The sequence below is a fragment of the Notothenia rossii genome, assembly GCF_949606895.1.
Source record: "Notothenia rossii genome assembly, chromosome: 4".
Lineage (NCBI taxonomy): Eukaryota > Metazoa > Chordata > Actinopteri > Perciformes > Nototheniidae > Notothenia > Notothenia rossii.
Window position 1 is genome coordinate 46,217,918 of NC_136902.1, and position 22,789 is coordinate 46,240,706.

The window sequence follows — 22,789 nt, forward strand, 5'->3', positions numbered from 1 at the left end:
AGTTTTAGGGCCATTCCCTCTTGGTATGACACCAGATCCTTCAGGGGGCCAACAGACACCACACTGGACGGCAGCTTCTCTTTGTCCAACACATCCTGTGGTATGGTGATGACGTGACCATTCACCAAGGCACTCTTTAAATTCTTCACCACGTGTGGAACGTCAGGCATGAAGCACAGGTGCTGGTGTGGCTTCACAGGATGTGCTGTCCACGGCTTGGCATAGGTCACCCCAAAGGACTTCCACATAGCCCTATTGGGGCTCCCCATATCAGTGGTGATGTTAACCACATGAAGCCCTATAGATGCCGCTGCTTCAACGATGGTGAGTATTATGGGCCGGTACACTGCACCATCAGTAGAATTACCACTGTAGTGGTAAGCCACAACCTGTTTCCACCGCGTAGTAGCACCAGCCAGCATGAACACTAAGGCATGAGTGGCCGGGCCTTTGTGGCCAGGTAGTGTTGTGTTCCCAAACAGCCTCCCTGTTCCCAGAGGCAGCTCCACGCTAGGGGTGATGGACATCTCATCCAAGGTGTTAAACGTTAAAGTATGAAGAAATCTGTAGATTATCTACATGTGGTATATGACTCTTCAGAGAATCCCTGAACCCTGGTAGTTTTGAAGCTGTTTAATCTGAAGGTTGCATTAGGAGTGTAGTCTATCCTTGAATTATATAACATGGGAAACATTGTTAGCTTCATATATCATACCAATGTTTGATGTGCCATAATAGGTGTGGTCATCATTCCTGACATTAACAGCTGGAGGCATACTCCTTGACGTGGATTTCCTCCTTTTCGGCTTAGGCCGATGTATAAATACTGTTGGAACAGCATCTGGCCTCAACCTCAAATTTCTTCCTGATTTGTTGCCAATATATTGGTCGTCTTCAAAGTGTACCTGTAGGTAGGTAGGTTTGATCAGTTTCCACTGCACACTTCCAATGTTATTGAAGAGTCATAATTATCTACACTTGGAAATATGATGCCCTTTAAAATGTTAACAAGTCATGTCACCTCTGTGAACATTACTTTCATGACAGAGTTTTCTGCTGTTGTTGTCCTCTGTCAGACACAGGTTTTGTCTGTTGACCATTGCCATCCATCTCTTCCTTCGCTCTACGTCCTTAGGGAAGCCATACATCCGGAACCCCTTCTCGGATCGATTAGAGCATCCAAATGCTGCACATCCAACCATGGTATGACAACTGATCTATTAAAATGCAATATAAACGAAAGTGCCATAATATTTGTTGTGCAAACATTTTAACATGAATATTGCTATGTCCTCTGTTCAGTCTGCTCCCAACTGTATTCTCTCCCCTTATTCACCACTGTTCCTATTCTTGCTCTGCTTTTTAGGGCCCAGGAAACAGATGAAGAGGATGTCCCTTTCACAAAGGAACCAAAATGGTTAGGCTCCTGGATGCCCTAGAGCAGTGTTTTTCAAAGTGGGGGCCCCGACCCCCCGGGGGGCCGCCAGGGGGCACCAGGGGGGTCACGCAAAGTTTGAGAGAAAGGGGAATTTTATTCTTTTTTTTTTTTTTTTTAGATGTTATTAATAACTGCATATCTATCAATCTGTGTGTCCTTTGATGCCAATCTTTTAATATTTTTTATTTATTAATATTTTATTTTTTTGTTTTTAAATCACACGACTGCCCTTCAAGCCAATCAGAATCGAGCTGCCGCTACTGAGAGTGAAACTGAGGCCCTTTCTCATTTCATCTCATTTCATCATCCCCCTCCTCGACTCCTCGGTCCTCCGGTAGTGACCCGGAAATGAATTTCAGCGCGCCATGTTGAAGGACATCTAATTTCTCTAAATGCACTTCGAGGACCGAGGATCGAGCGTCGAGGAGGCTCTCTGCAGGAGCTATAACCGAGGATACACTGGCCATTTCTCAATCGCGAGGAAACTGGCTTCCAAGCCAATATTTCAAGGATACTACGTTATCGAGTGCCGCCGAAGGACTGTTACAATGTCCAGCATACTTGGAATTCCACCGAGGCCGCGTCCTTGGTTTGGGGGTAATTTCGAGGCTGCACATGGGTAGACTTCGCGTCCTTCAAATCCCCACAATGCTTTGCGCACGGACCAATTTCCCAAAATCTGTGGCGGAAAATGTAAGGAGGATCCTCTCATATGACGCACACCTGCACACTTGCTAGCCTGTTCCACTCTTCGTTTTCCGAATGGCAGAAAGGATTCTTGCCTAGCTTCTGAAGGAAGTGACTCGGAAGACATGTGCTACCAAGCAAGCATCCTCGCGATTGAGAAACGGCCGCGGCCACTAATGGGTCCTCCACGGTCCTCCGTGGATGCATTTCCGGGAACAGAGATGTTTCAAAGAGTCGTGACGCACGGCCGGACTTATCTCAGCCAATGGCAGCTCTGCATGCATAAGATAGGAGAAATTTGTCTTGGGCATCGAGATAATACACATAAAACATTCATCCCCTGGATATTATTGTATTAACTGCTTTCATCGCGACGCGATGTTTACAGTGAGAACAGCTGTGAGGTCCGTGCAGAAAGCAGAGCAGTGTGTATAATATATATCACTCAGTATAACAGGCCTACATTACTCTCTGTATTTGCTTTAGTTTTAGTTTTAGTTAACTCATCTCTTTCGACTCCACTTTGAGCGATAGAACTATTAATAAAGCACTTATATACTAATAAAGGACTGGCTTATCTAAAGCCAGTTGAGTAGCACTTGAAATGTTTTAGCTCTATGAAACCTGATGTACTTATATGATTCTGTTTTCTTCAAGTTTGTATTTTGTCGGTTCGAACGCACTTATTGTAAGTCGCTTTGGATAAAAGCGTCAGCTAAATGCAATGTAATGTAATGTAAAGTTTAGTAGATATTTACAAACAAAGAGTCAATATTTTTCTAAAACCATTTAGTGCTTCACACATAATAAAATGCACAACGGCTGTAGCCTGTTTTAGGAGCTGTAGGTGTGTGGTATGGTGTGTAGGTGTGTGTGTGTGGTACAGTGTGTTGGTGCGTGTTGTACAGTGCGTAGATGCAGCGGACCACATATATAAGTCATCATGAACACATCTGTCCATCAGACAGAGGGCTGCTGTGCCTCCTGTCATCATTAATGACGTCTCTTTAAAATGACCGCTCAGAGGAGAGGAGTTCTCATTTCTCTAACTGCCTGCTGCTTCCACTCCTCTCTCCTCGGTTCCCCTCCTCGGCTCCTCCGCTCGCATCTCCTGTGGGCGGGACTAAGACACGAGGATAGGAGTTGAGGAGGGGAGTCGATGAGGGTAGTTAGAGAAATGAGAAATGAGAAAGGGCCTGAGTATCTGCTCAGCTTTTGGAGCAAGTGAGAACTAGTGAATATTTCGCTCTGCAGCTGGATGAGAGCACGGATGTAGCAAATATTGTTGTTTATATGAATATAAATATGTTTATTGTTAATATTACTGTTGAATATTATATATAAATAGCTTTCAAAAATGCTAAAAATGTATGTTAATTGTTCATATTACTGTTCAAAATTATATAATATTATAAAGACATAAATCACTTTAAAAATGCTTTAAAATATGTTTACTGTTGATATTACTGTTTAATATTGTGTTAAGAATGTTTATAACAGAAGACACAATCAATGTAATGAATGACAAACAAAAGATAAATACAAAAACATTTTTGAAGAATAACTGATTATTAATTATTAATACAAATATATATTAAGAAAATGTATTAAGCTGTATGATTAATTTGTCATATTTTCCATCATAATGTACTCATCATTTAAAAAAAAATTGCAACGGGGGGGTCCCCGCCAGACGATAATGCTATATGAGGGTCCTTGGCATGGCAAAGTTTGGGAACCCCTGCCCTAGAGTTCTGTATTACTTTTGTGTAAATAGTATTGCTTTTTTGTAAATAGTTGCTTACCCTAACCCTTTTTTGTAAATAGTATTGCTTTTTTATAAATAGTTGCTTTTTTGTAAAAAGTTGTTTTTAAATATTTGTAAAATGCCCCCCCAAAGGAGCTTCTGTAAATAGTTTTGTAAATAGTTTTAATATTTATCATAGTTATCATTTTCAGTCTCCCACTCTGTCTCAATTTAATTTATCGTTTCTTTGCCCCACCATATGTTTTGTTGTCCAAGGGCACTAATTTGGTCTGTGTTGAAGATTGTTTTACACTTTAGATTAATCAAATTGTGTTTTTTGGTTGAATTAATATTTTTCTGTTTAACCCTAACCCTCTTTGTTCTCCTTCTCATTCATTTTACTTTGTTTTGTTCTAACACACATCACTTTTTCCATACACTGTTCTTATTACTTGTTCACACATTTGTTCGTCCCTTTACTTTGTTCTTCCTGTTGTTCTTGTTCAAACAAATATATCAATTGCACATCCACTGTTGTGGTAAAATGATATTCATAGTCTTAACAGATCATGCTACCCATGCTAACATGAATACAAGCGTTTCCCTCCAAAAATGTAAAACGTATCTACAGTAAGTAATAGGCTACCAAGCTTTCCATTGTCACCCTGCCTCTCCAAATGCAAAACTGTCTCTAGGGCTCTGGTGCCTATGAAATATGAAATGAAAATAGTCGACCTGAGACGGGGGCCAGAGAGTAGGCTTGTTTGAGACGAGCTGCGGCTCGCCTCGAATGTAGATGAGAATAGCCTTCATCTTCTTCTTCTTCTTCTTCTTCTTCTTCTTCTTCTTCTTCGGTGGTGGATGTGTTTTTGAAGAGGGAAGAGGGAATTTCAACTTTAACTCTTTTGTTTCTGTTTCAATCGTTTCTTTAACTGTATGATCTTTCGTTGGGATTTTTGTACCCTTTGGAAGTACGGTTAATTTGTTAATTTAGTGTTTTTCCGTGCCTCGTGGCGGGGATGGCGTCCTCCGGGGCGCCGCCGGTGTCTCTGAGACACGGAGTGCGGCTGGTGGCTCAGGCCGCAAGCACAGTGGAGCAGGTGCTGCTGGCTGTGGGGGATCAGGTCGGTCATGTAAATATCTCCTATGCTTCCCGCATGAACAAAGCGGTCGTGGTCTTTTTGAAAGACCAGAAATATGTGACGGAACTTATCGAGAGCGGATTAATGCTAAACGAGGAATACATTCAAGTGTCACCGCTGGCGACACCGTCCACGCGGATCACTGTGTCTGGCGTTCCTCCGTTCATCCCGAATGAGGCGCTGGAACGGGAGCTGAAGCGTTTTGGTAAGTTTGCCAGTAGTCTCCGCACTGTTGCTCTGGGGTGTAAGGATGAAAAGTTAAAACATGTCCATTCTCTGCGGAGACAAGTTTTCATGTTTCTGAATTGTCCCACTCAGACACTAGATGTGTCCTTCCGGGTGAGGCACGAAGAGGGTTTTTATATGGTTTATGCGAGCTCAGGGAGCGTAAAGTGTTTTGAGTGCGGGGAGTCGGGTCACAAACGTGTTGCATGTCCACAGAGACGGCACGCCGCCCCGCCGGGTGCGGCTGGGCCCGGGGCCGCCGAGCCGGGGGCCGCCGGGGCAGCCGAGCCGGGGGCGGCTGGGGCCGCGAGCCGCTGGGGCAGCCGAGCCGGGGGCCGCCGGAGCGGCCTGGTCCGCGGCAGCGGGACCCGGTGTCGCGGGGGCTGCTGCTGCACCCGCCGGGGCCCCGGTGGCTGCGGAGGAAGTAGGGAGAGAGATGAAACAGGGACTGTAGAGAGTGTGGTGAGTGTGAGAGGAAAAAATGTGGAAACGGGTAAACGGGTGAGAGATGATGTAGCAGGACAGGTGAGGACTGGTGCTGTGGGACAGGTAGAGGCTGTTGGCACACAGAAGGAGCTGCCGTCTGGCTCTGGGCGGAAAAAAGAGCTTCAACAGGCTGCAGACAATAATGAGGTGACAGAGATGGACACAGAAGGTGAGGGGGATTCTGACTGTGGTTCAGTTGCAGATAGTCTCTCTCAGAACGCAGAGATATATTCTTTGGAAGAGATTAATGTCTTTTTAGACGAGTCTTTTGGCAAGTCAGTGGAAGTGAGAGATTTTTTCCCTGACATTGACAAGTTTCTTCATACAGTGAGAACTCTTCAGAAAGTTGTAGGGTTAGACCTGCTGGATGAAAAGAAACGTTATCGTCTCAGGAGGCATGTAACTGCTATGAAAAAAGATACGACAGGAAGCAAAAGAGGGAAGAAACTGAAAAGGTCTAAATAATTTCAACATGATCATGCAACACTGGGTGTATACACAGGCCTATTATATAGTATTGCCATCGAGCCACTTTTGTGCAGGCTTAGAAACCGGCTGAGGGGCCGGAGTCTGCCAGTGTCAGCTCAGGCCCCCCGGTGGTTGTATCAGCTTATGCTGATGATGTCAGTGTTTTTATCCAGGGTCAGCGAGATATCCAGGAGCTACAGGACAGTTTAGTTTTGTATAGGAAGGCTGCCTCAGACAAAGTTAACTGGGAGAAGAGTGAGGCAGTGTTGGTAGGTCAGTGGAGTTTAGAAAATAGGCCCAGTCTTCCTGGTAACCTCAGCTGGGGAAACGAGGGTTTAAAGGTCCTGGGAGTTTGGTTGGGGTCTGAGGACATGGCGGCACAGAACTGGGAGGGATTGCTGGGAAAGGTGCAAGCAAAATTAGCCAAATGGAAATGGCTGCTACCCCAGCTGTCCTACAGGGGAAGAGTTCTTGTAGCCAACAATCTGGTTGCCTCATCTTTGTGTCACAGACTCCAGGTGTTAACCCCACCGCCGGGCCTCATGAAACAACTGCAGCGGCTCCTCGTGGATTTCTTCTGGTCGGGTCATCACTGGGTGCCAGCATCGGTCCTGTACCTCCCTGTGGCGGAGGGGGGGCAGGGCCTTGTGGACATTACTGCAAGGACTGCTGCTTTTAGACTGCAGGCAGCTCAGCGGCTGCTGTATGGTGCCTCTCCCTGCTGGCTGGCTATGGCCCGGCTGTTGCTCTGGAGGGCAGGGGGCTTTGGTTTTGATAAACACCTGTTTCTGCTGAAGGCCCCTGCGTACAAGATAACTGGACTTGCACCTTTTTACTGCTCAGTCATCAATGCCTGGAAGATTCTGAGTTTTACCAGACCACCCGACCCCCGGCCTGGGATGTGGCTGTTTGAGGAGCCCCTGTTTGACACTGGTTTTCTTTCCGGAACCATTTTCTCTTCAGCCGCCCTAAAAAATGCGTTCATTGAAGCGGGAGTGGTAAAACTTGGCCATTTGACAGGGATCTCCACAGAAAAACTGGCTGAGGTGACGGGCATTCGATCAACTCGAGTTCTGGAGAACCTGGTAGAAGAGGTGTGGCAGTCGCTGTCGCCATCCCACCGGACTTTTGCTCTGGATGCAGATCTGGCCGACCAGTGGAGAAAGGGACATGATTATATTTTTCCTGCCTTGAGTGTGGGTCCTGCGGTGGGGGAATGGAGAGAGGAGGATGGTCTCCTGCTATCACTGGGGACTCTAACACCTGGAATGTTCAGCTCCTGCAATGGGAAGAAGCTATATCTTAGCTGCGTAAAGGTGCTAAACCTCAGCTCGCTCGCAGGCGTCAGAGAGTCGAGGTGGACAGATGTGTTTGGTTTGGGCTCTTCCCCTCAGGGCAGCTGGCGGATCCTGTATAAATCTCCCGTTGAAAAACGGATGGCTGACATCCAATGGAGAATTATACACGGTGCAATAGCCACTAACAAATACAGGGCTCATGTTGACCCAGGCACAAGGGGGGGCTGTCCGTTCTGTTTTATGGCAGAAACATTGGAGCATTTAGTGGTGTCCTGTCCCCGGTTGGCTGGTCTTAAAAAAATGTTACAGGAGTGGGTGGAGGGGTTCGGGGAGGTTTTCTCCATACCACTTTTTGTCCATGGCCCCAAATACATCCTGAAAAAGAAGGAAATCCTACTATTGATCAATTTCTTGTTTGCTAATGCAAAATTAGCAATCTGGAAAAGTAGGAAGAACCAACTTGCTGGAGTAGGGTGGACGGATGCAGTGCTCTGTCTGAGGGGGCTGGTGGCAGCGCGTCTGAGGGTGGAGCATGCATACTATACGCTGATAGATCATCTACAGGGGTTTCTGGATGTGTGGGCTGTTGGGCAGGTTCTGTGCTCACTGGGGGAAAATGACTCTCTAATATTGAAGTTTTAAAGGGTAGGTGAAGTTTTTTGTTTTTAAAGTGTGTAAAAGATGATGTTTTTAAATGGGTAAAACGTTTTCAAATGACATTTATTTGGTAGATGTGAAAATCTGTTTATTTATTTGATTTGTGTAATGTTTTTTGTTCCGGTGTATAGTTAAAACAAATGGAAATAAAGTTTGTTTTAAAAATCAAAAAATCTTCTTCTTCTTCTTCTTCTTCTTCTTGAAAAAGAAGGGGCTTTCAGCCATCAATGAGGTGGTGACCAGAGAGTACACCATCAATGTCCACAGGCGTATCTATGGAGTGGGCTTCAAGAGGAGGGCTCCCCGCGCCATCAAGGAGATCCGCAAGTTCGCCATGAAGGAGATGGGAACTCCCGATGTCCGCATTGACACTCGCCTCAACAAGGCAGTGTGGAGCAAGGGTGTCAGGAACGTGCCGTACAGGATGCGCGTACGACTTTCCAGGAAGAGTAATGAGGATGAAGATTCTCCCAACAAACTCTACACCCTGGTTACATACGTTCCCGTCACAACTACAAAAGGTCTGCAGACAGTCAATGTTGATGAAAACTAAACTCTGCGAGTCACATAAAATCTTCTTCTTCTTCTTCTTCTTCTTCAACAATGATGAAAAATGTGAATGGAAGTGGCAACGTAAAACTGACACAAAACAACAACAAACTTTTGCCGAGCAATTGGAGAGTTTCATCGCCAGCACGTGGTAAAAACGATATGGCGATGCCACCTCCAAAAGTAACAAAGTACTCAGGTGACATTACTTATATTGTGATACTCAGATTACGCTACAGATTTCACTTTTCTTTTACAGTTAACTATTCATTGTAATGGATACAAATGTTAAGTAACCCTCCCAACCCTGTCAATCATTCTGAGAGAACAACACACAGATGACTGTATTCACGGATCATTTATTTTCATTAGCTTGTCATTGCCTTCAGTGGTTTGAAAGCTGTAAACAGACACTGTGATGGGGGTGAAGCTGGACAGGGTGCACCACTTCATAATGACAGATCATGACGGAAGAACAATGGTGCATTAAGGTACTGCTGGGATGGTCCCATTTTTGTTCAAGTTTTAACTTCAGAGATCATTCATGTGGATTTTCAGTCAGGAAAACATTTCTAATTATTTACCATGATTCTGTTTTTTGATCCAAAATGTATGCTGGAATATAAACAGTGAAACATATCACTGTAGAATGTATTGCAACCGATTCAACCTTAAATCAAACAACTTTAATACAAATACAAACTTTGTACAAGTGTCTTTCCTCTGAGGAACACTGTAATCACAGGCTAACGTCTTTATTCATTCTTTTACTCATCTGTTTATGAAATCATGTAATGGATAGAGATCTCCAAACTCTGTCTTTCTCAGAGCCTTCATCAGGACACTTGTTTTGTTTAACATTTAACTCTAAAGACATACATTTGTGTTGTCTGCTCAGTTTAGCCCCATTTTCAAATGTTACATCATCTTTGTCTATATATTGTTGGGTTTTTGTTGTTTCTTTCTATGAATGGCTTAAAATAAGTTTATAATTAGAGCTAACTAAAGGCATGGGAAAATATGCATGCAAATCTTTTTATGATAATGTCCCACAGACCTTTTGATCATTTTGCAATATTTACTGGTTTACTTTGCATCAAAGCAATTCCACTACCGTCAAAACACAAATAATCATCATCAGCAACAAACACATCCCTTCTAAGACTGAACGTCTAGACCACTGGTTCTCAACGGGGGCGGTACCGCCCCCCAGGGGGCGTTCAGAGAACATCGGGGGGCGCTGGAAGCAATATTTTTGAAAGGGGGGCATTGAGGTGTTCTTGGGGGGCTTTCACGCATAATGTCTTTTTGTCATGAAAAACGCTGGCTACAGCGTCTTTTCCTGAACAAAAAGCAGCTGTCAGCATCTTTTGTTGCTATAGGAAACCACAACTCTGCTTGCGATTGGTCAGCTGTCAGCAGTGTTATTACGGGTACGTTCGTAAATGCACGAATGGTCAGTCCGCTCGGACAACCCGTCTGTTCCGCCAGAGCACCCAGCTGTGAGCGCTCAGAGTGCAGCGCTCTGGACTGTGGAACGGGGACGCTCGGAGCGCTCTGAGCGCATTTACGAACGTACCCTACAAAAAGCAGCCGGGAGCGGACCGGAAGTCGTTGTAATTTTGGGATCGCGACTGTTAATAATCTGTGTCACTTTGTTAAATTTTGATATGTTTTGATATGACAAATTCCACTAACAGATTCGAACTAAGTGGTCAGTTTATGAAAATAATACCCGTTTCTATGTCTGCTACGACATGGAAGAGCTGGCTAGCCAGGCTGCTCCACACAGATCTCTGTTTGTTCAAAATTACAACGACTTCCGGTCCGCTCCCGGCACGATGTCTTGTCATGTCACCAGCTAGCCCTCTAGCGTTTGCCGCCATATCGTGACACTATACCAGCAGAGCATAGGCAGGAGGCAGTTTGCTCATTTCCTGCTGTTGACTAAGGTGATCTAGCCTAGGCTACTAAATAATGATAATAATAAATGTAATAAATTTAGGCTACTCTATGCAACACTATATTTGTGTTCCTGGTTAGTATAAATAACTTATGTTCTGAATGTATTATGAGAATAAAGAAACATCAATTAGTAAACTAATTAGCAATAAAATAACCAGTTTAAAATCGGATGGTAACATTCTGCACCGATAACAATTTCCTGGTTATACTCATTGCAGGTGTCTGAGGCTCTTAGCGATGAGCGCCTCCTCATTTACACAGAATGCCGACTTGAAGATCCGCTTCAGAGATCTTTTGGACCTCGATGTTCCCACCTGGGTGGTGCAGCCCTTTCAGGCGGACGTGGAGGAATGCGAGCCAGCAATACAGGAGCATCTCATCGACATCCAGAGTGACGATGAGGCCCAGGCTATTTTCCGCACCTCTGGCTGGGGCAACATGTGGGTCAAATACTCTCAGCGTTACCCGGCTCTCTTGGAGAAAGCGAGGCTGCTTCTTCTGGCTTTCCCAACCACATACCTCGTGGAGCAGGGATTCAGCCAGGTCCTCCACATGCAGTCCAAGTACCGCAATCGCTTGAACTTGACGGCCTCAGGTGCACTGCGACTGAAACTAAGTTCTCTGCAACCCGCAGTGAAGAAACTGGCGGAGAACCACCAAGCGAAAGGCTCACACTAACCTTCCCCCCCCCCCCCGCAATTTGGCGAAATGCAACACCTTTCCGACCTGTTAGTTCTGTAGGCCTAATGTACAGTTTTGTAGCCTACTGTTTGTTCTGCACTGGACATGTGTGAAATTGATGCTGTTCCGTAGCAGTCTGTTTGTATTCTCTGCTCTTGTCTGAGTTTGTTTAACACTCATAAATATCATTTTTATTCACATTCACATGGCTTTTCTGCTCTCTGGTAAACTAATGATAATGATATTCCAACTGCCCAGTTAAATCAAATCTATTATTTGGCATTCAGTGACATGCTTTTTAAATGATATAACACAGAATATTAGTCAACATTAATATTCAGGGAAGAAAATAAGTCTACTTTTTTTGATGGGGGGCGGTAAGAGAACTGGATAATGGACAGGGGGGCGCTGGCCCAAAAAAGGTTGAGAACTCCTGGTCTAGACGAAAACGTTGTAATTGTAACTGTAGCTAAAGCAGAGGAGAACATCATTGATGATGATGATGGGTAGCATTTCCCTTTTCATGGCAAATTATCAGGGATATGTATGAAGGCAGAAGAGTGAGAGTGGCATCAGCTAGTAGCTACATTTTCTGGATCATGATTTGGAATTTACCTGCAGAGACATTAAAAACAGAGACATGTTAGTCCATACTTTGTTAATATATTCAGATATAAAAATTAGGGCTGTCAAACGATTACAATTTTTGATCAGATTAATCTCAGCTTAAAAATTAATTAATCATGATTAATCACCATTCGAACTATGTCCAAAATATGCCATTTCTTTATGTACAGTGGGGCAAAAAAATATTTAGTCAGCCACCAATTGTGCAAGTTGTCCCACTTAAAAAGATGAGAGGCCTTTAATTTTCATCCTAGGTATACCTCAACTATGAGAGACAAAATGAGAAAAAAAAAAATCCAGAAAATTACATTGTCTGATTTTTAAATAATTTATTTGCAAATTATGGTGTAAAATAAGTATTTGGTCAATAACAAAAGTTCATCTCAATACTTGGTTATATACCCTTCGTTGGCAATGACAGAGGTCAAACGTTTTCTGTAAGTCTTCACAAGGTTTTCACACACTGTTGCTGGTATTTTGGCTCAGCGTTCTTTCTCCTCCAAACACATCTAGTTGAGTTTTTACCAAAAAGTTATATTTTGGTTTCATCTGACCATATGACATTCTCCCAATCCTCTTCTGGATCATCTCTAGCAAACTTCAGACGGGCCTGGACATGTACTGGCTTAAGCAGGGGGACACGTCTGGCACTGCAGGATTTGAGTCCCTGGCGGCGTAGTGTGTTACTGATGGTAGCCTTTGTTACTTTGGTCCCAGCTCTCTGCAGGTCATTTACTCCCCCCGTGTGGTTCTGGGATTTTTGCTCACCGTTCTTGTGATCATTTTGACCCACCGGGGTGAGATCTTGCGTGGAGCCCCAGATCGAGGGAGATTATCAGTGGTCTTGTATGTCTCCCATTTTCTAATAATTGCTCCCGCAGTTGATTTCTTCACACCAAGCTGCTTACCTATCGCAGATTCAGTCTTCCCAGCCTGGTGCAGGTCTACAATTTTGTTTCTGGTGTCCTTTGACAGCTCTTTGGTCTTGGCCATAGTGGAGTTTGGAGTGTGACTGTTTGAGGTTGTGGACAGGTGTCTTTTATACTGATAACGAGTTCAAACAGGTGCCATGTACAGTTAACAAGTGGAGGACAGAGGAGGCTCTTAAATAAGAAGTTACAGGTCTGTGAGAGCCAGAAATCTTGTTTGTTTGTAGGTGACCAAATACTTATTTTACAGAGGAATTTACCAATGAATTCATTAAAAATCAGACAATGTGATTTTCTGGATTTTTTTTCTAATTTTGTCTCATAGTTGAGGTGTACCTAGGATGAAAATTACAGGCGTCTCTTATCATTTGAAGTGTGAGAACTTGCACAATTGGTGGCTGACTAAATACTTTTTTGCCCCACTGTATATTGTTGTGGGAATGGAAAGATAAATGAAAGAAGGCGGATATATCCATTTAACATACAGTATGTATGTATGTTTATTATAACATTGTTCTGTGTGTCAAAATGAAAGACAGCCCACACACCTATCAATCATCAAACCCTGGGGTCTTATTTTATTACGTGTTGATTTCTATCAACACGTAATGTTGTATATAGAGATGTACTACAGCAAAAGTATTCTCCGTCGGGACTTCCTGCAACAACATCACGCCGTTATCTTGATTCTGATTGGCCAGAAGACATTATCAAATATATTCTATTGAGAAGACGATCACTACGTGACAAAGGTTTTCAAAACCGTTTCTAGTCTTCGGTATTTCCAGACAAGTGGCTACTGAAATCAATCTTACTAACTGCTGTCTGTGCAATTTACTCGGCGCGAGTTGGCAGACTTTATTTTGCTTACTTTAACATAATTTTTCATGGTGGGGCTAAGCCATTTCTTGATATGGCTGTAGCCTACCCCAGCGCTGCCACTGGTGGGATATGAGGAGGGCCATTCTGCACATGCGTTAAATGCGTTAAATATTTTAACGCAATTAATTCAAAAAATTAATTACCGCCGTTAACGCGATAATTTTGACAGCATTAATACAAATAAAACAATTTATTCTGCTTTAGTGTGTCTAACATTTCCTCATTAACTTAAAAAGAGGGTTGAATGAAATATTGGAGGTATTGCCTTTCCTAATAGGGGGCCCAAACTGCAGCTTGAGTAATCTCAGAGTAAAGCCCAGTTCTCTGACACATGATCATACCTTGGACTCAGTTAGAGCGTGACACCACGGCAGAGCAGGACTGTGGTAATGAAGTGCAGAATGTCAGGTCCATGCAGGATACTGCTGCCTGTGTCATGCTAATGTCTATCATCAGATACAAGCTCACGTGACACAGTTCTGCTAAGTGTTACTATTACAGTGGTTAAAAGCTGGCAGTAACAAATAAAGATATGTACTGTCCACCATTATGATCAATGACCTCCTACCAAATGCACCAGGAAGTGATTGCAAACTATTGGCCTTTTAAAAAATAAAACTACCTTTTCGTTTTAATAGGATAAGAACATAGGGATGAGGCTCAAGACTTTAGGAAAATAATTGGAAAGGGATCATGGAACCATGACATTTCTGAAAGTTATTTTTTGATTTACAGATATGGGTGGACCATGTCAGGAAATAAGCTCAAAAGAGCTTAAGTAATACATGTGATAGTGAGTGGGAGTGAGTTGCTCAGCGCTGAAAGAATGAGGTCTTTATCAGATCTGTGTTGGATTTAGGCAACAAAGCATTTGGATCTGAAGCAAGCTTTCTGAGAAAAAAGTAGATGTGAGGCACAGGCAGTGAGAGTATGCTTTAAAAACATCGCCAGTTCCGGCCCTACAGGTAGAATCAAGAAGACGCAGCGGAAGGCAAATTATTAGGCTTGACAGGGTAAATGGAAATCTCTGACTTATACCCCTTTTCCACCAAACCGGTTCCGGTATACGAGTATGTAGTGTCTCTACTTTAAAGAGTCCTCTCCTGCTGATGTTCAGGTGTATATCAGTATGCAGTGTCTACTTTAAAGAGTCCTCTCCTGCTGATGTTCTGGGGCCGTATTCACAAAGGATCTTAGGGCTAAAAGTAGCTCCTAACTGGCGAATTTAGGAGAAACTCCTAAGCATAATGGGCCTGTCAGTCTTAAATTTAGGACTCCTAATGTTATTCACTAAGAGCAATTCACAAAGTATTTTAGGCCTAAAAGTAGCACCTAAGTCTGGGAGAGCTTAAAAGTCCTCGAGAGGACTCCTAACTCAGTAAGACCTATTCACAAAGAATCTGAAAATGGCTGAGAGACGAAATGTTTTGGAGACAATGGAAGACTGTGAATTGATCAAGGATATAGGCTAAATCGTGAGGGTATCAAACTTGTTGTGGAATTAGTGCGGGATGCAATAACATCCCCGACTAACAGGAATAACCCGATTAGTCCGGAAATAAAATGTTTGGCAACACTACGATATTTAGCAACAGGGAAAATGCAACTTTGCAATGCCGACGATTTAGGAATATCGCAACCATCAGTCAGCTGTGCCATAAACCAAACCATCAAAGCGCTCTCTAGACCACATATCATCCAACAGTTTATCCGGTTTCCTTTGGACAATCAACAACTACACAGAATCAAAGCCAACTTCATGGCAATGCAGTTATGCCCGGTGTGGTCGGTGCTATTGACGGGACGCACATAAAAATAATTGCGCCCTCAAAAGATGAGGACGTGTTCGTCAATAGAAAGAAAGTACATTCCATCGACACGCAGATTGTTTTCATTCATCATGATAGGGGGAGTTGAACGGCGGTATGGGCTGTTATTGAAATTGTTTAAGTGCTGGAAATATGCTCATTGGATAATAGTTTGCAGGGTGCTTTTAATTGCCTCCTCGATTTAATGCAATTTACGTATTTGTATTGTTTGCTCTCTCTCTTTAACGTGCATATACAACGTCATTATCGTGGTCTGCACAAACTTGTCATCATGCGTGTATTCTGCTAACTGCACTGTTCATAACTATTTGATAGGAATACATTTCTAGCCTAGGCTATTTCCTTGTTTTTCGGTGATTTAGTGGGCTCGTTTGTGGGATGTTGCGGATGAGTTTCACCGAGACCGCCTGCTCTGAACAACCAATCACCGTACTGACCGCTTCTAAACTCATGCACGAGAATCGACGTAATCCATAGCAACGGCGCGTCACTCTTAGTGCACTCTTAGTGATTTATCCTTAGTATGAGTAGGTCTCAGCGGCTTTGTGAATAACTTTTAAGAAAAAACTCCTATGTAAAATGCTTTAGCGCGAGTTAGGAGCACTCCTAGCGGTAAGATAAAATGCTTTGTGAATACGGCCCCAGGTGTTTATCAGTATGTAGTGTCTCTACTTTAAAGAGTCCTCTCCTGCTGATGTTCAGGTGTATATCAGTATGTAGTGTCTCTACTTTAAAGAGTCCTCTCCTGCTAATGTTCAGGTGTATATCAGTATGTAGTGTCTCTACTTTAATGAGTCCTCTCCTGCTGAAGTTCAGGTGTATATCAGTATGTAGTGTCTCTACTTTAAAGAGTCCTCTCCTGCTGATGTTCAGGTGTATATCAGTATGTAGTGTCTCTACTTTAATGAGTCCTCTCCTGCTGAAGTTCAGGTGTATATCAGTATGTAGTGTCTCTACTTTAATGAGTCCTCTCCTGCTGAAGTTCAGGTGTATATCAGTATGTAGTGTTTCTACTTTAACGAGTCCTCTCCTGTTGATGTCCATATCATTATGCACAAAAACCTTTAGAACACACCACAGAGAAGGGGAAAAAGCATTTTAGGGCCCTTTAAACATAATCAATGAGATGTAATGATCTATCAGAGCAAACTGAAGAAGGCTGGGATCAAAATAAACGACAGGTATTTAATGATTTAATTAATACAATCAATAAATACGTGGCTGTATTCTCTGTGTGCCGAATAAAACCCTTTACAATGTGGCTTTGTCTAGAAGCTGGAAAGTAGGAAAGAAGCCGTCCTGTGTGGAGGCAGAAGTTACATGTACAACTAATGTTTATTTTTTATTAAGAGGAGGCTTTGTTTGTGAAAAAAAGAGAGTGAGGGATCATTAAAGTCGCACACCAAAGAAATATATTCAATTAAAGCACAAACTAGTCAATCCAGGGCACAAATGACTAATTTAAGAGCACACTTTCTTAAATCAAAATAACTAAACCACACTGGGCTCTGTACAAAATACAGAAACAAATGTGATGTCATTAATACATTCTCTATCATTTTCCTGAACCTCTCACATCTAATAGTTTTTCTCATGACAGATATTGAAAGGAATAAAATGTATCTTGTCTCTGATTGGATGATAGAGGAGTGATGTGTGTCTTACATGCAGGCATGACGGACACCTCAGCAGTCACGATGCTCTTCACTCCAAGGTTGGACAGTGCTCCTCTCACCAGTCCACAGCTGAAGGCCAGATACTGCAGAAAGACATCAATCGTCTGAGTCACTCACACACATTTTCATAGGCTGCCATCAGCTGTAGAAGTCCTGATAATGTGTTAGCTCTGGGTACTGATATGTCACAGTACATCAGAGAGTAGCATTGGACAAACTGCTGTGAGCACTAAACTGAAGGATTATTTGAATTATTTGAAGGATTAAAGTAACGGGGTATGGCAGGAAAGTTAAATCTGGTATATTCATTTTAATGTCACCTTATATAGAATATGTGTTAAACTTGTGATTTCTGCATTGAGTGACTTCTGCCTAGCAGATATCAAGAAGAGGCCCCTAGGGTCTCTCTGTTAATTATCAATAGTCCTTGCAATTAACAGGGGAAGTCCCAGATACATTTTCAGATAATGTAGTTAAAGTCTTGTAGAATTAACGTTTATCTCCTACACATCCTGCAGGCCTGGAGACTTGGGTCACCCAGCAGTAACCAAGATAAACGTCCTTTTGAGCTTATCAATAAAATGTATTCATTCCTAGTAAGCTGACTTTGGGGTGAAGGGAAGTTCAGGGAAGCCATTAAGCCACAAGAACAATTAAACTTCTGTTAATCAACCAAAACTCATGACTTTCAGGGGACAGGACATTCGGACCTATAACAAGGGTCACTTCATAGAGAATATGTGTGTGTATTTCTTACTGTGATCAGATGTCCTGTATAATCATTTATCAACTATTCCTGTATTGGTGTTTTATTTGATTCCTCGGCTTTTATTCTTTCATATGTGGGTACTGGAGGGCTACAAACAGTGTGGAGAAATTAGCTTAAACATGTTTTATTACTCTATGGGAAATGGAAGCAGCATGTCAAATGATCAGGGAAATCTACTTGTTTTAAATATATGTGTGTGGTTGATTACTTTGTATTAATAATAGCAGTATGTGTAAAGGAAGCTGGAAATATGCAATGTGAAACCTTTTATTTGAAATAAAGATTCTGCAGGGAATATTCTTAAAGAACAATAGCTCAAGTGTCTGGAAGAGCTGCAGGCTAAATGAGTGTGCGGTACTTTTTACTGCTTGAGATCAGAGCTGATGTTTTCCTCTTGTTATTATTGTTTGAGGTTAAGGTAACTCACATGTGTTATTTGTATAATCCAACTATAAAAAACTATATCTTAAAACTATCTTTATAAAATGCCAAAAGTATGTGAAACTTGCAAGGAGGGGTTTGTTATCTCGAATGTAAGGGTCGCCTCTGGCTCGCGCTGATTGGCTGTCTTTTCTAAGTGGAGGACCCCTCGGGGGGGGGGGGGGGGCAGCCGCATAGCTCCTCCTGGGGTTTTGGATATAAGCCTATGTTTTCTTTAGACCAGCCTCTTCTTTTCTTCAAACTGACCAGATCCGTGGGATTGGAGGAAGAGCAGGAAGTACTTCCTTTGTATTTGTATCTGTATTTTGTACTGTTGCTATATATCATTAAAGCAAGATTATTGTTTAACTTGTATTCTGGTGTTTCTTAATCCCTCTCTTCTCCCGAACTCACTCAGCTTAGCAAACGACACGCGGAGACGAGGTTGGTTCTCAACATCCTCTAAATCTCCAACAAGTGGTGACCCGACGTGTCTGAGTGGGGTGTTTTCGGGGAAGAGACCACCAGCAGCAAGCGGACGGAATAGTCCAGGGCTAAACATCTCGGCTTCTTCTGACAACTAACAACAGAGCTCTGACAATAACAGGTAAACAGATGCCAGTTTAATTTGAAATCTGTGATTTGACCATATTCCAAATTTTAGGGTTGTCAGACGAAGTTTACAGTGTTTTTATGGTAACAGTACAGATACATATTTTAGATAGGTAGGAAAGTTATATAACATAAAAGTGAATCAACGAGGTATGTAAGACGAAGGTGAAAGGCCCCGTACTTTTTTCAGAAAGGAGACGGCTGAAGACTCGTTGGGGGACGTCCAGTGACCGTTTTCAGACGGCATCCAGGAGACGAATCTGAATAACAATTCTTAGGTTCATAGGAATCGAAGTTGAGTTATAAGTAAAATCCAAAGGAGAGTAACGCAACCTTCAAAAAGCAATTTTGAAGTGACCGGACCTCATTAATCCTTTGTTCTGTGGGGGTTGAATCTATAAAGCCAAACGTCACGATAAAGAGTTCTGTGGGCCTGAGTTTCGGCTCCATGCGTCACATCGTTGAAAGACGGTGTTGAAGCGCGCTGAGAGGCTTGCTAAACTTGTTGGAATAAACATCGGACAATAAAAGCTGAATAGACTGTACGGGGATTTTTTTCTGTGAATATTTACTGGTAACAAGGACAGTAAGTCAGATCAATATATATGAAGTCTGTGAATATTGACTGGTAACAGAAACAGCCTAAGTCAGATGAATAGATACGAAGTCATAATGAAGGGAGAATTTTAATGAGAGGAGCGTGAGTTAAGAGCTTACGAGGACAGTGGGTTCAAACAAAAAAAAAAAAAAAAAAATTGAATAAAAGGATAGCAGAAGTGTTAATTGTTGAAAGAAGCCCTCCTTTTCCAAAGGAGGCTGAGAGCTACAGCAGGAGAGAGAGAAGGGGGTGTCAATATTTGTCTGTGAGAGTTCCCCCCACCCTTTTTCCTCTCGAGAGCAGCAGCGGCCCGGAGGGTGTCTGCTTGCTTTTGTCTCTAGTGATCTGAAGTTGGACTGAAATACATAGAAAATTAACAGATCAAGGTGTGATTTGAAGTGGTAGATATATTGAAATTAATAAGAAACAATGATTTGCTGCTATTTAAACATAGTCTTTGAGAACTGATTGATACCGTTGCATTGCGTTGTGAATTTCATAAGGATTGTAGTAAGGATTGTACTTAATTATACTTCAAGGAAAATTATATTACATACATCAACCTTAGGGGAAAGTAAAAAGAGGTTTACTGAGTATATGAAGTACATTAAATGTAAGGCTTTATTCAAATTAGATATAATAGGTGGATTTTTCCATCTAGAATACGACATGGAAAGAGGAGAATTTGTTAGACATGAAATAACGAACTCATTGGAAGAAATATATATTGTAAGGTTATTTAGGAGTTGTTATCATATACAGTTACTCTCAGTTGATGGTTGTTTAAAGTAGATAGGAAACTGAAAACGTAAACGATTCACCACAATGGTGTTTTTTAATTGATGAAGAAGGAGTAGAAAGTAAAAAGAAGGTTTTTGGAAGTTTGTCAGAGGGAATCTGTTAATGTTCAAGCATGACAGAGGTGCTGCACGAGGCTAAAAGCCATCTCACACAGTTGGAGAACAAAAGAGGTTTTGATGAGAGAAGCTTGGGCCGGCAGCTGCAGGGCGCAGAGAGGAAGAGAGAGAGAAAAGTCAGATGGTTTGAAGAAGTATAGAGAGAGTACAGGTTATATAGAGTTACTACTATTCTGGAAAATGTCATATTGTTTTGTGAGTAACATGAAATAAGAATATATTTACTAGATATAAGAACAACAGGCTTATCTAGGTTAACAGAACATTGCTATTAACCAGTTTCAGCTGCAACTATCCTATCTTTGTTCTAAAGAGAACGTACGTTGCATTTACAATTAATATTAAGAAATGTTCACAATTGATACCATTAAAGACCGTTTGGGATTAATAGGACGAGTTTGTCATAAACATTCGTGCTTAGATGGAATAAAAGTGTTGAGAGATGTTCTCAAAAATGGGAGTTTTCACAATGCTTTTAGTTTTTATTGAAACAATTAAGTAGTAAGGACAGAAAAATGTTCCGTGATGATTTATTTAGGTTTCAGCTTTAGTAATAATGAAGATTACATTTTGTAATAATTCCTTTAAGTGTTCCAAAATATATTCATTAACTGTAGTCAGATTACTTGTTTTAAATATATAGCGCTGGATACAGTTAGTTTTGTATTCTGTTACAAATCTAACCATGCTTGTAACACACAACTTCGATAAACAATTTGAAAAGAATAGAATAAGCAAGAAGATTAAAGATGAATCTATAGGGGTTAAGAAAAGTTTTTTGTTTTGCCTATTAACTGAGAACTGAAGTAATGAAGAATAGGAAGACTGTTACCATTAATGGGTTTAACATTCACATGTTTCAGCATTCCTGACCATATAGACACTCAGCTGTTTTATTTTGTCACCCGCTGGGGGAGAGATTTACATTGAGTTTTTCTCAGTAGCTGATTTGCTGTGATTACAGCAGCATTGGATAGTTGTGCGCCACCTTTGGGTTGTACTCTGAATCAGGGTGTTGGTGAAAAGTTGCTCATTGCAAACAGAAGAACTGTGCAAAGAACACATCTCAGAGGAGGGTTTCACAGTTTGCTTGTGCCTCGTTGTCAAGGCAACAGTGGTGTGAAGAGGTACTGCAGTTTTGGGGGATTTCTGCGGCACAGAGGACAACGTGTGTCTGCTGATTGTATCACATTGATCCAGAGGTCCCTTCCCCCTCAGGACATCCCAATGCCAGAGAGAGTTTCCTTGGAGCCCACTGACCAGGGCCGGTTCTAGCTTTTTGGGGGCCCTGCCACTGACTACAGCTGAAGAGGACAATGAATCATTGACTGTTCTCAATATGACAAGATTTTGAGACAGGCTGGTCTCAGTCTGTTCAGACTCTGAAGAAATCATGCAATGATTTTACAGCATAACTGTGCAAGAGTTTATCAGAAGGTGGTGTAGAACGATATGCTTAGTGTTTAGGAAAGGAGGCTGATTGTTTAATGATGGTCTGGAATGCTGAAAGGGTTAAGGTTTAATATCCTTGTTTGGCAAACAAGACATCTGATTATTATGTCACACATGATAATCTTGACATAGTGACTAGCTATGGTTAAACGTGTGGACGTTATACCATTATTATCATGAACTAAAAATAAATAGGGAAATAGTATCTGGTTAAAGATGAATGGATTTCATATCCTAGAGAGGATTAGTTATATTGTGAATACTTCACAAGGTATTTACTAATGTATTTTGAAGAACACACAAGAACACAGGTCCAGTTTTGTTTTGTTTCTAGATTAAATTTTCCATTACCAAAACTGTTCAGCTTAGGTCTAGCTTTAGACTTTGATAGTAAAAGAGTATTTAGGCTTATTTTTGTATATCTGACATTTTTTAAATATGTTGGCTATTCACTAGATAGAAAGATGGCATTACTCTCTATTTGTTAAGAACATTTCTGAAGATTAAATATTTGTTTCATTCCTAATATTCCTATTTAGGATGTAATTTGAGAGTAACAAGGCTGATGCTGAAATTGGAAAATATGTTAGTGGTTTGCATGATGTAAACAAAACAAAAAAAAAAAAAAAAAAAAAGGTTTTGTGTGTTCAACCTCCAGTTAGATCTGAAACAGTAATAATGATCGATTTGGCTAAAGCTTAGTTTAACATCCTGATGTAACATTATGAGGTATGT

The 22,789-nt window shown here is 41.8% G+C and overlaps 2 protein-coding genes across 6 annotated transcripts in view; one reads left to right on the top strand and one right to left on the bottom strand.

Annotated features, from left to right (window-relative positions):
- LOC307036072 (trafficking protein particle complex subunit 6b-like) overlaps positions 1-22,789 on the bottom strand; it is a 45,430-nt gene that overhangs the window by 12,115 nt on the left and 10,526 nt on the right. For 2 of the 5 annotated variants that reach the window (XM_079676076.1, XM_079676077.1), the window contains exons 5-6: positions 17,276-17,369; positions 9,037-11,958 (exon numbers count right to left, since the gene is read on the bottom strand). In XM_079676076.1, coding sequence (XP_079532202.1) covers positions 11,927-11,958; positions 17,276-17,369 — 126 coding nt within the window. In that variant the 3' untranslated portion in view covers positions 9,037-11,926. Of the gene's footprint in view, positions 1-9,036; positions 17,370-22,789 lie in introns of those variants that run through there. The other 3 variants (XM_079676078.1, XM_079676079.1, XM_079676075.1) reach the window with 2 other exon arrangements.
- Positions 4,892-8,720, top strand: LOC307037214 (uncharacterized protein; the record flags this gene model as incomplete). Its single annotated transcript, XM_079677991.1, has 5 exons — positions 4,892-4,972; positions 5,333-5,353; positions 5,456-5,590; positions 6,367-6,462; positions 8,279-8,720. 5 exons carry the CDS (start codon positions 4,892-4,894, stop codon positions 8,699-8,701), a joined length of 756 nt encoding a protein of 251 aa, XP_079534117.1. The 3' UTR covers positions 8,702-8,720.